Source organism: Salvelinus alpinus, chromosome 27 (genome assembly GCF_045679555.1).
Source record: "Salvelinus alpinus chromosome 27, SLU_Salpinus.1, whole genome shotgun sequence".
Lineage (NCBI taxonomy): Eukaryota > Metazoa > Chordata > Actinopteri > Salmoniformes > Salmonidae > Salvelinus > Salvelinus alpinus.
This window is the reverse complement of record NC_092112.1, coordinates 30,734,293-30,749,874: the sequence shown is the minus strand read 5'-3', so window position 1 is coordinate 30,749,874 and position 15,582 is coordinate 30,734,293. Positions and strand designations below refer to the sequence as shown.

Sequence of the window (15,582 nt, the reverse complement as noted above, 5' to 3'; positions counted from 1 at the left end):
GTGCCAAGTTCAAATGGCTTTATACAGATAGGACCTTATAGTGCCAAGTTCAAATGGCTTTATACAGATAGGACCTTATAGTGCCAAGTTCAAATGGCTTTATACAGATAGGACCTTATAGTGCCAAGTTCAAATGGCTTTATACAGATAGAACCTTATAGTGCCAAGTTCAAATGGCTTTATACAGATAGGACCTTATCGTGCCAAGTTCAAATGGCTTTATACAGATAGGACCTTATAGTGCCAAGTTCAAATGGCTTTATACAGATAGGACCTTATAATGCCAAGTTCAAATGGCTTTATACAGATAGGACCTTATAGTGCCAAGTTCAAATGGCTTTATACAGATAGGACCTTATAGTCCCCAAGGTCTCGATCTCAGTTAGCAGTATTGGAGGGATAATGGGTGGGTAGATGGATGATAAGGTGGAGTGAGTAAAATACTAAACAGTGTTGATTTCATTACCTGTCTTAGGTGTGACATGAATACAACAGCCCACACTGATACAACACATACCATGTGGGAGTATTAACACAAGGTAGGGCTGAACATAGCCAATCACTGGCACAGTGGCAACTGGGGGGGGTAGAAGGCAGGCTTTTGTCAAGTCAAGTCAAGGGTAACTGGCACCTTTTAAGGCTGTTCACAGGGGGATTTGTGATTTGAAACGCTCGACCGGTAACAAGAGCATGTAAGGCTGCTTTAAAACATGCTTATTTGTACACATGCCCGGGAGATAAAGAGGCTGATTTCTCTACTGTCTGTCCTGATGGATTACACAGTTTGACTCCCCGAATGGAGAAAAGAGGAGCTGAACTAATGCATTCTATTAAAGAGATCCTAATCACCCCCTGCAATTCATCTCTGCGCCCCTTCCTCCTACCCATCCCTCTATTCTCTCTCTATCTTCTTTTTGTTTTTCACTTAGTTTTCTGAACCTAACTGAGTATCTGGGGGGGGACTAATTACACTATGCTGTCCGGGTGTCATCCTCCCCTCTTTCCCCCTATCCCCTGCTCCCTCTCTCCTCTCCCCCCTCCCTCCCGTACTCCCCCCTCTTCTCATACGGATCACTTACCAAACATAGACATCTGAAGTCCCTCGGGGAATGGTGGAACAGTCCTGTTGCCGTTGACGTCGTGCTTGGCTGTAGGACACACAGGGAACAATGGAGAAGGTCTCTGTCAGTCAAACACAGACACACACACACACACGAGCGCACGCCAAACACACACGTGCGCACACACTACCACCAAACAAACGCTTACACACCGACACACACACCACTGATACAATAATGAGCGGCCATTGTAAGATAGTCTGGTCTATCTCTGGTGTGGAAGGACTGAGGGATTGCTTTTTTTGCATATGCAGTAGCTAGCCCCTTCCATACGAGGAGCACTATCACTAGAAACGGATGTGTTGTGGGGCATGACTGCAGTTGGTTCTATTCCAGTAAACTAATTACCCAACACAAAGAGGTACTTTGCCATCGCAAAATAAAGGCAGTGAAAATTCACCTGGGGGGTTTTTACAGCATGCGCACACACACACACTGACCCATTTAAACACTCCCATTCATCCCTGCATGATTTCTTAGCAACTGGAATCATTGAAATCAACTGACAAAGCCAGAGGTGGAAGAAGTCCAATTGGGGCTACAGAGCCACCTGGCTGAGCTAATGGGTGTGTGTGTGTGTGTGTGTGTGTGTGTGTGTGTGTGTGTGTGTGTGTGTGTGTGTGTGTGTGTGTGTGTGTGTGTGTGTGCGCGCGCTGCAGATGGCCTGCTGTTGTGGAGGGCAGTGTGTGTGGTTTAGGATAAATGGGGGGTAGTGAGCCCAACATCTGGAGCCAGCCATGCCCTCGCTGCGCTGTCCTCATGCATGGGCGCGTCGCCATGGCAGCCAGGCGTGCCGATACAGTCAGCTGGAGACCGAGCACCAGACAATCTACTGCAGCACCGTAGTCACACGGCCACCACGGCCTCCCTAACACTCAGTCAGTCCATCTCTCTGTCAGTCCGTCTCTCTGTCTATCTGTCTCTCTGTCAGTCTGTCTCTCTGTCAGTCTGTCTCTCTGTCAGTCTGTCTCTCTGTCCATCTCTGTGTCAGTCCGTCTCTGTCTCTCTGTCAGTCCGTCTCTCTGTCAGTCCGTCTCTCTGTCAGTTTGTATCTCTGTCAATCTGTCTCTCTGTCAGTCCATTCGTCAATCCTTCATTTATCTGTCAGTCAGTCATAGTTTTGCTTACACTAATCTGCTTCCTTCAGTTCTACAGAGAAGGGATTAGCAGCTGGAGACCGAGCACCTGTAACGGGTGTCGTCGTCTGATGAGGAAGAATCGGACCAAAGCGCAGCGTGGTAAATGTTCATGACTTTTATTGAACTGAACACTGAAACAAAAATAACAAAGTGAATAACGAAACCGAAACAGTCCTGTCAGGTGCAGAAAACACTAAACAGAAAATAACTATCCACAAAACACAGGTGAGAAAATGCTACCTAAGTATGGTTCCCAATCAGAGACAACAATAGACAGCTGTCCCTGATTGAGAACCATACCCGGCCAAAACATAGAAATACAACACATAGAAAAATGAACATAGAATGCCCATCCAAATCACAGCCGGACCAAACCAAAATAGAGACATAAAAAGCTCTCTAAGGTCAGGGCGGGACAGTACCCACCCCCAAAGGTGTGGACTCCGGCCGCAAAACCTGAACCTATAGGGGAGGGTCTGGGTGGGCATTTCTCCGCGGTGGCGGCTCTGGTGCGGGACGTAGACCCCGTTCCACCTCTGGCTTGGCCCACTTAGGTGGCGCCTCTAGTGCGGGGATCCTCGCCGCCGACCCCGGACTGGGGACCCTCGTAGCGGGCCCCGGACTGGGCACCCTCGTTGCGGGCCCCGGACTGGGCACCCTCGTTGCGGGCCCCGGACTGGGCACCCTCGTTGGAGGCTCCGGACTGGAGGGTGTCGCTGGAGGCTCCGGACTGGAGGGCGACTCTGGAGGCTCCGGACTGGAGGGCGTCGCTGGAGGGAGGAGACGCAGAGACAGCCTGGTGCGTGGGGCTGCCACAGGGCCCACCAGGCTGGGGAGACCTACAGGAGGCCTGGTGCGTAGAGGAGGCACAGGATGAACCGGGCTGTGGGGGAGCACTGGAGCCTTGGCACCACTCCTCATTTATCTGTCAGTCAGTCATAGTTTTGCTTACACTAATCTGCTTCCTTCAGTTCTACAGAGAAGGGATTAGCAGCTAGGTATAAGATGTAGAGGTTGCTAGACCAGGATAGGCCCTCTCTACTTCAGAGGACAAAGTAGGTGTCCTGTATATGTGCACCTATCCTCTGCACTATGGGGGTCCATGATAATATCATCAGCATGACAGGTCTAACTCCCGCTGCAGGGCAGGGACAAATCCATCACCTCAAACAGATAGTTTCCTTCTCTTCTGATGTGAAACATGTTGTGATGTGGGATGCAGAGCTCAGCTGTGAGGTTAAAGAAACCTCTACTGCCTCAGAAACCCGGATCCGGGAGCACCCCCCATCCCCCCACACACTGATTAGCATAGCTAGCATAGCTTCACAAGTAGATAGTAGCATCTAAATATCATTAAATCACAAGTCCAAGACACCAGATGAAAGATACAGATCTTGTGAATAAAGCCACCATTTCAGATTTTTAAAATGTTTTACAGGGAAGACAAAATATGTAAATCTATTAGCTAAACACGTTAGCAAAATACACCACTATTCTAACTCCATCAGTTTCTTACTCCTTCAGGTGCTATCACCAATTCGGCTCAACTAAGATATTGATAGCCACTAACCAAGAAAAAACCTCTTCAGATGACAGTCTGATAACATATTCATGGTATAGGATAGTTTTTGTTAGAAAAAAGTGCATATTTCAGGTCGAAATCACAGTTTACAATTGCACCGACCATCACAAGACGACTAGAATTACTATAGAGAGCAACGTGTATGACCAATTTACTCTTAATAAAACATTTCATAAGAATAGACAAAGCATAGCAATGGAAAGACCCAGATCTTGTGATTCCAGACAATATTTCAGATTTTCTAAGCGTTTTACAGCGAAAACACAATAAATCGATAAGTTAGCATACCACATGTGAAAACGTTACCAGAGCATCGATTCCAGCCAAAGAGCGCTATAACGTAATCACCGCCAAAATATATTAATTTTTTCACTAACCTTCTCAGAATTCTTCCGATGACACTCCTGTAACATCATTTTACAACATACATATACAGTTTGTTCGAAAAGGTGCATATTTAGCCATACAAAACCGTGGTTACACAATAAAAATACTAGGAAATCAAGCCTCAATATGTCTGACGTCATCTATCAGAGTGATCTAGTTTAATTGAAAGCTAATCATATACTTGACTAAAAAATACAGGGTTGACAGGAATCGAAAGACAAATTAGTTCTTAATGCCACCGCTGATTTACATTTTTAAAATTATCCTTACTTTTCAATACAGGGTTCGCCAAGTGAAGCTATACCAAACAAAATGGCGAAATATGCGTTTAAAATATTTCGACAGAACAACGATTTATCATATTAAATATTGCTTACTTTGAGCTGTTCTTCCATCAGATTCTTGGGCAATGTATCCTTTCTATGTTATAAACGTCTTTTGGTCGATAGATGTCCTCTGTCCTTCGAAATGTCCACTAACGATCGAACGGGACCCCAAAACGTGTCCAAAGTTTCAGAGTGCACAACAAAGAAATTCCTCAAAATCGCACTAAACGGATATAAATTGCTATAAAACGGTTCAAATTAACTACATTATGATGTTTTTAACAACTATAACGACTGAAAACATGACCGGAGAAATATTGCTGGTTAGACAACGATTTGGAATGAGGCAAGTCCGATGTCCTTCACGCTTCAGGCGCGCGACGAGAAAGGGAGGTCCCTATACATTTTGTGGTTTTATAATGGCTGTGATTGTGCAATCGATTCCATTCAAAACGTGATGACGTACAGACACCCAGAGGAAGACGTAGGCAGTGTCGGTTTCTTCATAGCATTCACTGTCGCCTTAAAAACAGACTCCAGATCAGGGGTAAAAATTTCTGAAATCTGACCCCTGTCATGAAAAGTGCTGTAGATATTGTTCTGTACCACTCAGAGACAAAATTCCAACTTCTATAGAAACTAGAACGTGTTTTCTATCCAATAATAACAATAATATGCATATTGTACGATCAAGAATTTAGCACGAGGCAGTTTAATTTGGAGACCCAAATATGCTAATGCGGAACAGCACCCCCTATAGTTCCAAGAAGTTAAAGAAACCCTGCCTTTACTTTAAACACACACAACCTCTCTGACTATAGAGATGTTTTAGGTGACTTCATTTTCAGAACCGTTCGCCTTTTTATTCATACAGAAAGTTGGCAAGGTTAGTTGGATGAAAAAGATGTTCGACCCTCCGTCACTGTGTTTGTGTAAAGACTCTGTCATGTTGACCTGAGTGACAGAAGACACACTGAGAGGCTCTGTCTCCTGGCAAGCCTCAATAAACCCCCTCCATTTTGGAATTTGAAGATTGCTGCTAAAGTGCTGTGAACAGGCAGGCTAGCATGGAGCCTAGCTGGGCCCAACTAATTTAATCTGCGAGAGTGGAGTGAGGAGATTGCATAAGAAAAAACACCATTAAATCACTTTTACATCCACACTGCTCACCAGCCCAGAATGTTTCCCAGAGTTCACCACACAGGGACTCAAGCCAACGCTACATGTAGCATAGTAGTGACTTTGTCCCAGTTTTACTACAGTTTCATTCCTATGACTGCCAAAAACCTCTGCCAGTGAACCATAGATTTGAAATCATTGCATTGTGGAGTATCAGTCCTGGGCTAAAGCAGGCCAAGATACATATATTTTTTCATTTCTTTTTTACTTTTACCCCTTTTTCTCCCCAATTTCGTGGTATCCAATTGGTAGTTACAGTCTTGTCTCATCGCTGCAACTCCCGTACGGTCTCGAGAGAGGCGAAGGTCGAGAGCCATGCGTCCTCAAAAACACGACCCGACCACGCCGCACTGCTTCTTGACACAATGCCCGCTTAACCCGGAAGCGAGCCGCACCAATGTGTCAGAGGAAACACTGTACACCTGACGACCGTGTCACCGGAGAGAAGAATGGTGCTACGAGGGTATTATCCTAATCTGCAATGCATCATGGCTTTCTGCTGTGGCCATACCATAGGACCCATACCCTCCCATATACAGTGGCTTGCAAAAGTATTCACCCCCCTTGGCATTTTTTCCTATTTTGTTGCCTTACAACCTAGAATTTAAATGGATTTGGGGGGGTTTCTATCATTTGATTTACACAACATGCCTACCACTTTGAAGATGCTAAATATTTTTATAGTGAAACAAACAAGAAATAAGACAAAAAAAACAGAAAACTTGAACGTGCATAACTATTCACCACCTCCCCCCCCCAAAGGCAATACTTTGTAGAGCCACCTTTTGCAGTAACTACAGCTGCAAGTCTCTTGGGGTACATCTCTATAAGTTTGGTACTGGGATTTTGGCCCATTCTTCAAGGCAAAACTGCTCCAGCTCCTTCAAGTTGGATGGGTTCCTCTGGTGTACAGCAATCTTTAAGTCATACAACAGATTCTCAATTGGATTGAGGTCTGGGCTTTGACTAGGCCAATCCAAGACATGTAAATGTTTCCCCTTAAACCACTCGAGTGTTGCTTTAGCAGTATTCTTAGGGTCATTGTCCTGCTGGAAGGTGAACCTCCGTCCCAGTCTCAAATCTCTGGAAGACAAACAGGTTTCCCTCAAGAATTTCCCTGTATTTAGCGCCATCATTACTTCAATTCTGACCAGTTTCCCAGTCCCTGCCGATGAAAAACATCCCCACAGCATGATGCTGATGGTGTTCTCGGGGTGATGAGAGGTGTTGGGTTTGCGCCAGACGTAGCGTTTTCCTTGATGGCCAAAAAGCTACATTTTAGTCTCATCTGACCAGAGTACCTTCTTCCATATGTTTGGGGAGTCTCCCACATGCCTTTTGGCGAACACCAAACGTGGTTGCTTATTTTTTTCTTTAAGCAATGTCTTTTTTCTGGTCACTCTTCCATAAAGCCAAGCTCTGTGGAGTGTACGGCTTAAAGTGGTCCTATGGACAGATACTCCAATCTCCGCTGTGGAGCTTTACAGCTCCTTCAAGGTTATCTTTGGTCTCTTTGTTGCCTCTCTGGTTAATGCCCTCTCTTGGCAGGTTTGTTGTGGTGCCATATTCTTTAATTTTTTTATAATGGATTTAATGGTGCTCTGTGGGATGTTCAAAGTTTCAGATCTTTTTTTATAATCCAGCCCTGATCTGTACTTCTACACAATGTTGTCCCTGACCTGTTTGGAGAGCTCATTGGTCTTCATGGTGCTGCTTGCTTGGTGGTGTTGCAGACTCTGGGGCCTTTCAGAACAGGTGTATATATATACTGAGATCATGTGACACTTAGGTTGCACACAGGTGGACTTTATTTAACTAATTATGTGACTTCTGAAGGTAATTGGTTGCACCAGATCTATTTAGGGGCTTCGTAGCAAAGGGGTGAATACATATGCATGCACCACTTTTCCGTTGAATCTTTTCAAAAATTTTCAAACAAGTTATTTTTTAAATTTCACTTCACCAATTTAGACTATTTTGTGTATGTCCATTACATGAAATCCAAATAAAAATACATTTGAATTACAAGTTGTAATGCAACAAAATAGGAAAAATGCCAAGGGGGATGAATACTTTGCAAGGCACTGTACACAGAGGGCAAAAACAATATCCAGCCTTTTGCCTTTCCCTGCAATCGTCACTGTAGCACCACGCATTAATGCCCACCATGCAGCCCCAGCCCCTAAACCCCAGCCGTAGTCTCAATACCCCAGCCCCTATACCCCAGCCGTAGTCTCAATACCCCAGCCCCTAAACCCCAGCCGTAGTCTCAATACCCCAGCCTCTATACCCCATCCACAATACCCAAGCCCCAATACCCCAGCCCAAATACCCCAGCCCCTATACCCCAGCCGTAGTCTCAATTCTCCAGCCCCTAAACCCCAGCCGTAGTCTCAATACCCCAGCCCCTATACCCCAGCCGTAGTCTCAATACCCCAGCCCCTAAACCACAGCCGTAGTCTCAATACCCCAGCCCCTATACCCCAGCCGTAGTCTCAATACCCCAGCCCCTAAACCCCAGCCGTAGTCTCAATACCCCAGCCCCTATACCCCAGCCGTAGTCTCAATACCCCAGCCCCTAAACCCCAGCCGTAGTCTCAATACCCCAGCCTCTATACCCCATCCACAATACCCAAGCCCCAATACCCCAGCCCAAATATCCCAGCCCCTATACCCCAGCCGTAGTCTCAATACCCCAGCCCCTAAACCCCAGCCGTAGTCTCAATACCCCAGCCCCTATACCCCAGCCGTAGTCTCAATACCCCAGCCCCTATACCCCAGCCGTAGTCTCAATACCCCAGCCCCTAAACCACAGCCGTAGTCTCAATACCCCAGCCCCTATACCCCAGCCGTAGTCTCAATACCCCAGCCCCTATACCCCAGCCGTAGTCTCAATACCCCAGCCCCTATACCTCAGCCGCAGTCTCAATACCCCAGCCCCTAAACCCCAGCCGTAGTCGCAATACCCCAGCCTCTATACCCCATCCACAATACCCAAGCCCCAATACCCCAGCCCAAATACCCCAGGTATATCGCCCAGCCGTAGCCCCAGCCCCACCCCCACACCCAGCCCTAGACCAAACCCCAGCCCTAGACCCACCCTCAGCCCTAAACCCACCCTCAGTCTCATTATCTTAGTGTGGTGGCAGTAATCACAGCCATTGGGGAACAACCGAACAGAAGCGTGTTCATTAATGGCTGGACGCCTCCCGGTGTAAGATAAACAATCTAAATGTAAATGTCAGCAGGGAAAAACAATGAGTCCAGACAGAATATTAATGACTCGAAACCTCACTCTGTTCTGCTCAGTGTGTGTGTGTGTGTGTGTGTGTGTGTGTGTGTGTGTGTGTGTGTGTGTGTGTGTGTGTGTGTGTGTGTGTGTGTGTGTGTGTGTGAGGGAAGGGGGGTAGCGACACGAGACACAGAGGAGACACCAGGAGATACCACCAAACCCCCCTCCCTAGCCCCACTGACGCCCCCAAACCCCCCTCCCTAGCCCCACTGACGCCCCCAAACCCCCCTCCCTAGCCCCACTGACGCCCCCAAACCCCCCTCCCTAGCCCCACTGACGCCCCCAAACCCCCCTCCCTAGCCCCACTGACGCCCCCAAACTCCCCTCCCTAGCCCCACTGACGCCCCCAAACCCCCCTCCCTAGCCCCACTGACGCCCCCAAACCCCCCTCCCTAGCCCCACTGACGCCCCCAAACCCCCCTCCCTAGCCCCACTGACGCCCCCAAACCCCCCTCCCTAGCCCCACTGACGCCCCCAAACCCCCCTCCCTAGCCCCACTGACGCCCCCAAACCCCCCTCCCTAGCCCCACTGACGCCCCCAAACCCCCCTCCCTAGCCCCACTGACGCCCCCAAACCCCCCTCCCTAGCCCCACTGACGCCCCCAAACCCCCCTCCCTAGCCCCACTGACGCCCCCAAACCCCCCTCCCTAGCCCCACTGACGCCCCCAAACCCCCCTCCCTAGCCCCACTGACGCCCCCAAACTCCCCTCCCTAGCCCCACTGACGCCCCCAAACCCCCCTCCCTAGCCCCACTGACGCCCCCAAACTCCCCTCCCTAGCCCCACTGACGCCCCCAAACTCCCCTCCCTAGCCCCACTGACGCCCCCAAACCCCCCTCCCTAGCCCCACTGACGCCCCCAAACCCCCCTCCCTAGCCCCACTGACGCCCCCAAACTCCCCTCCCTAGCCCCACTGACGCCCCCAAACCCCCCTCCCTAGCCCCACTGACGCCCCCAAACCCCCCTCCCTAGCCCCACTGACGCCCCCAAACCCCCCTCCCTAGCCCCACTGACGCCCCCAAACTCCCCTCCCTAGCCCCACTGACGCCCCCAAACTCCCCTCCCTAGCCCCACTGACGCCCCCAAACCCCCCTCCCTAGCCCCACTGACGCCCCCAAACCCCCCTCCCTAGCCCCACTGACGCCCCCAAACTCCCCTCCCTAGCCCCACTGACGCCCCCAAACCCCCCTCCCTAGCCCCACTGACGCCCCCAAACTCCCCTCCCTAGCCCCACTGACGCCCCCAAACCCCCCTCCCTAGCCCCACTGACGCCCCCAAACCCCCCTCCCTAGCCCCACTGACGCCCCCAAACCCCCCTCCCTAGCCCCACTGACGCCCCCAAACCCCCCTCCCTAGCCCCACTGACGCCCCCAAACTCCCCTCCCTAGCCCCACTGACGCCCCCAAACCCCCCTCCCTAGCCCCACTGACGCCCCCAAACTCCCCTCCCTAGCCCCACTGACGCCCCCAAACCCCCCTCCCTAGCCCCACTGACGCCCCCAAACCCCCCTCCCTAGCCCCACTGACGCCCCCAAACTCCCCTCCCTAGCCCCACTGACGCCCCCAAACTCCCCTCCCTAGCCCCACTGACGCCCCCAAACCCCCCTCCCTAGCCCCACTGACGCCCCCAAACTCCCCTCCCTAGCCCCACTGACGCCCCCAAACTCCCCTCCCTAGCCCCACTGACGCCCCCAAACCCCCCTCCCTAGCCCCACTGACGCCCCCAAACCCCCCTCCCTAGCCCCACTGACGCCCCCAAACTCCCCTCCCTAGCCCCACTGACGCCCCCAAACCCCCCTCCCTAGCCCCACTGACGCCCCCAAACCCCCCTCCCTAGCCCCACTGACGCCCCCAAACCCCCCTCCCTACGCCCCCAACTCCCTAGCCCCACTGACGCCCCCAAACCCCCCTCCCTAGCCCCACTGACGCCCCCAAACCCCCCTCCCTAGCCCCACTGACGCCCCCAAACTCCCCTCCCTAGCCCCACTGACGCCCCCAAACCCCCCTCCCCTAGCCCCACTGACGCCCCCAAACTCCCCTCCCTAGCCCCACTGACGCCCCCAAACTCCCCTCCCTAGCCCCACTGACGCCCCCAAACCCCCCTCCCTAGCCCCACTGACGCCCCCAAACCCCCCTCCCTAGCCCCACTGACGCCCCCAAAACCCCCCTCCCTAGCCCCACTGACGCCCCCAAACTCCCCTCCCTAGCCCCACTGACGCCCCCAAACTCCCCTCCCTAGCCCCACTGACGCCCCCAAACCCCCCTACCCTAGCCCCACTGACGCCCCCAAACCCCCCTCCCTAGCCCCACTGACGCCCCCAAACCCCCCTCCCTAGCCCCACTGACGCCCCCAAACCCCCCTCCCTAGCCCCACTGACGCCCCCAAACCCCCCTCCCTAGCCCCACTGACGCCCCCAAACTCCCCTCCCTAGCCCCACTGACGCCCCCAAACTCCCCTCCCTAGCCCCACTGACGCCCCCAAACTCCCCTCCCTAGCCCCACTGACGCCACCAAACTCCCCTCCCTAGCCCCACTGACGCCCCCAAACCCCCCTCCCTAGCCCCACTGACGCCCCCAAACTCCCCTCCCTAGCCCCACTGACGCCACCAAACTCCCCTCCCTAGCCCCACTGACGCCCCCAAACTCCCCTCCCTAGCCCCACTGACGCCCCCAAACTCCCCTCCCTAGCCCCACTGACGCCACCAAACTCCCCTCCCTAGCCCCACTGACGCCCCCAAACTCCCCTCCCTAGCCCCACTGACGCCCCCAAACTCCCCTCCCTAGCCCCACTGACGCCCCCAAACCCCCCTCCCCTAGCCCCACTGACGCCCCCAAACCCCCCTCCCCTAGCCCCACTGACGCCCCCAAACTCCCCTCCCTAGCCCCACTGACGCCCCCAAACCCCCCTCCCTAGCCCCACTGACGCCCCCAAACCCCCCTCCCCTAGCCCCACTGACGCCCCCAAACCCCCCTCCCTAGCCCCACTGACGCCCCCAAACCCCCCTCCCTAGCCCCACTGACGCCCCCAAACTCCCCTCCCTAGCCCCACTGACGCCCCCAAACTCCCCTCCCTAGCCCCACTGACGCCCCCAAACTCCCCTCCCTAGCCCCACTGACGCCCCCAAACTCCCCTCCCTAGCCCCACTGACGCCCCCAAACCCCCCTCCCTAGCCCCACTGACGCCCCCAAACCCCCCTCCCTAGCCCCACTGACGCCCCCAAACCCCCCTCCCTAGCCCCACTGACGCCCCCAAACCCCCCTCCCTAGCCCCACTGACGCCCCCAAACCCCCCTCCCTAGCCCCACTGACGCCCCCAAACCCCCCTCCCTAGCCCCACTGACGCCCCCAAACCCCCCTCCCTAGCCCCACTGACGCCCCCAAACCCCCCTCCCTAGCCCCACTGACGCCCCCAAACTCCCCTCCCTAGCCCCACTGACGCCCCCAAACCCCCTCCCTAGCCCCACTGACGCCCCACCCCCTCCCTAGCCCCACTGACGCCCCCAAACCCCCCTCCCTAGCCCCACTGACGCCCCCAAACCCCCTCCCTAGCCCACTGACGCCCCAAACCCCCCCCTAGCCCCACTGACGCCCCCAAACCCCCCTCCCTAGCCCCACTGACGCCCCCAAACCCCCCTCCCTAGCCCCACTGACGCCCCCAAACCCCCCTCCCTAGCCCCACTGACGCCCCCAAACCCCCCTCCCTAGCCCCACTGACGCCCCCAAACCCCCCTCCCTAGCCCCACTGACGCCCCCAAACCCCCCTCCCTAGCCCCACTGACGCCCCCAAACCCCCCTCCCTAGCCCCACTGACGCCCCCAAACCCCCCTCCCTAGCCCCACTGACGCCACCAAACTCCCCTCCCTAGCCGCACTGACGCCCCCAAACTCCCCTCCCTAGCCCCACTGACGCCCCCAAACTCCCCTCCCTAGCCCCACTGACGCCCCCAAACTCCCCTCCCTAGCCCCACTGACGCCCCCAAACTCCCCTCCCTAGCCCCACTGACGCCCCCAAACTCCCCTCCCTAGCCCCACTGACGCCCCCAAACTCCCCTCCCTAGCCCCACTGACGCCCCCAAACTCCCCTCCCTAGCCCCACTGACGCCACCAAACTCCCCTCCCTAGCCCCACTGACGCCCCCAAACCCCCCTCCCTAGCCCCACTGACGCCCCCAAACCCCCCTCCCTAGCCCCACTGACGCCCCCAAACCCCCCTCCCTAGCCCCACTGACGCCCCCAAACTCCCCTCCCCTAGCCCCACTGACGCCCCCAAACTCCCCTCCCTAGCCCCACTGACGCCCCCAAACTCCCCTCCCTAGCCCCACTGACGCCCCCAAACTCCCCTCCCTAGCCCCACTGACGCCCCCAAACTCCCCTCCCTAGCCCCACTGACGCCCCCAAACTCCCCTCCCTAGCCCCACTGACGCCCCCAAACTCCCCTCCCTAGCCCCACTGACGCCCCCAAACTCCCCTCCCTAGCCCCACTGACGCCCCCAAACTCCCCTCCCTAGCCCCACTGACGCCCCCAAACTCCCCTCCCTAGCCCCACTGACGCCCCCAAACTCCCCTCCCTAGCCCCACTGACGCCCCCAAACTCCCCTCCCTAGCCCCACTGACGCCCCCAAACTCCCCTCCCTAGCCCCACTGACGCCCCCAAACCCCCCTCCCCTCTCCCAGCGGTCCTCTTTTCCCCCACCATGCACCAAACTGCTCCCTGTCACCCTGCCCTCCAGGACACATGTCCCCCCTCCCTCCCTGTTAAACATGATGCCACTGTGAAGGGCAGTCACCCTCACAAGCACACTTCATCATTCACTACTCACACACGGACATGCACACACACTGAAATCTGTATAAGACTAAAGAGATAGGTTTAGAAAAATACAACTAATACTACACTATTTATTTGACTGGAAAATTGGAAAGAAATACATCTACAGTGGCATGGAAAAGTATGTGAACCCTTCTGGAGTGGCCCAGTCAGAGTCCTGACCTCAACCCGATTGAGATGATGTGGCATGACCTCGAGAGCGGTTCACATCAGACATCCCGAGAGTATTGCAAAACTGAAACAATTTTGTAAAAAGGAATGGTCCAAAATTCCTCCTGACCGTTGTGCAGGTCTGATCCGCAACTACAGAAAACATTTGGTTGAGTTTATTGCTGCCAAAGGAGGGTCAACGAGTTATTAAATCCAAGGGTTCACATACTTTTTACACCCTGCACTGTGAATGTTTACACGGTGTGTTCAGAGACATGAAAACGTATAATTGTTTGTGTGTTATTAGTTTAAGCAGACTGTGTTTGTCTATTGTTGTGACCTAGATGAAGATCAGATCAAAATTGATGACCAATTTATGCAGAAATCCAGGTGATTCCAAAGGGTTCACATACTTTTTCTTGCCACTGTATATTGTCTGCCCCTTTCTTTTACAGATTCAGAAAAGCTGCCCCAGAAATGAAGGAAAGAAGTGAATATAAGACGGACTAGCTGACTGTGTGTATTGCTTCAATCCTCTCAGAAGTGCTCTGCCTAATGCATTTTGACTTGTACGCGTCCTTCAGCCGAGCGTGATAAACTAAAGCCAGTCTTTAGCACTCTAAATGGCAGGGGACACAATGAGAGGAAAGACAAATTGCGTTCTCTAAAATAAAAGAGAAAATAAGCACCACGGACAAAATGTTTTCGAGCACTTTCATTAATATTCCCGTTTATATTTTCCTTGACACACCACACAATTTTTTTTATTTTTTACATACAGTAATTAGTCTATGCCACGGCTTTGATAGCACATTCTTTAATTTCTCCCTATCTATCTCTGCAAGAATTACAATGAAATTGTTTGTTGATTAATTGAATTGACATTTTCTGTATGGGCACGCTTTTGCCTCCATCACACATATTACACTTGTTGTTGTGTGAAAGAATTGTTTAATGCAGCATTAACATTTACATCACTAGTGAGCACGCACGCACGCACGCAGGCAGGCACGCACGCAGGCACGCACACACGCACACACACACACCGAAGAACCAGGAGGAGAGAATGAGGCTTGAATATGACAAAGCATGTGTTTTTGAACTAACCCCATGAGAAAATATATCTTTTGAATAACATCATACAACATCATATTTTCATTTTCACAAGTATAATGTCTCTCTCTTCAACAAAAGCTTGATTGTACCTACGTCAACAGAAGAAGAAAAGGAAGAGTATTTATGCTGCTCTGTAATGATGTTTTATTTGCCAGGGAAGAGCAGTCAACGCCATTAGAAAGCCCTTCCTAGGTAAACTCACATGAATAATAAAACAGCACGAAGCCCTACTTCAGCATGTGTGTGGCTATGTAAATTCAGCTGCAGTGAGAGAGGATCTTCAGTATGACTCTGACAGGGGAAGCTGAATTTGGCTTTTTCCAACCCTCCCCTCTCCTATACCCTGCCTAGTAAGCGGTTCCTCTCCTCCCTCCCATCTCTCCAAGAGGGTAAGATATGACTAACTAGCCTGCCTGGAGCTTCTTTCCCAGCTCCCCCAAAAACTGTCTGAATAATGAGGGTAAT

The 15,582-nt window shown here is 52.8% G+C and overlaps 1 protein-coding gene across 5 annotated transcripts in view; it reads right to left on the bottom strand.

Annotated features, from left to right (window-relative positions):
- The window catches only part of LOC139556354 (mitochondrial peptide methionine sulfoxide reductase-like), a 108,798-nt gene that overhangs the window by 34,455 nt on the left and 58,761 nt on the right, over window positions 1-15,582 (bottom strand). For all 5 annotated transcript variants that reach the window (XM_071370226.1, XM_071370228.1, XM_071370229.1 and 2 more), the window contains one exon: window positions 1,080-1,148. In XM_071370226.1, the coding sequence (XP_071226327.1) occupies window positions 1,080-1,148 (69 nt within the window). The remainder of the gene's footprint in view (window positions 1-1,079; window positions 1,149-15,582) is intronic.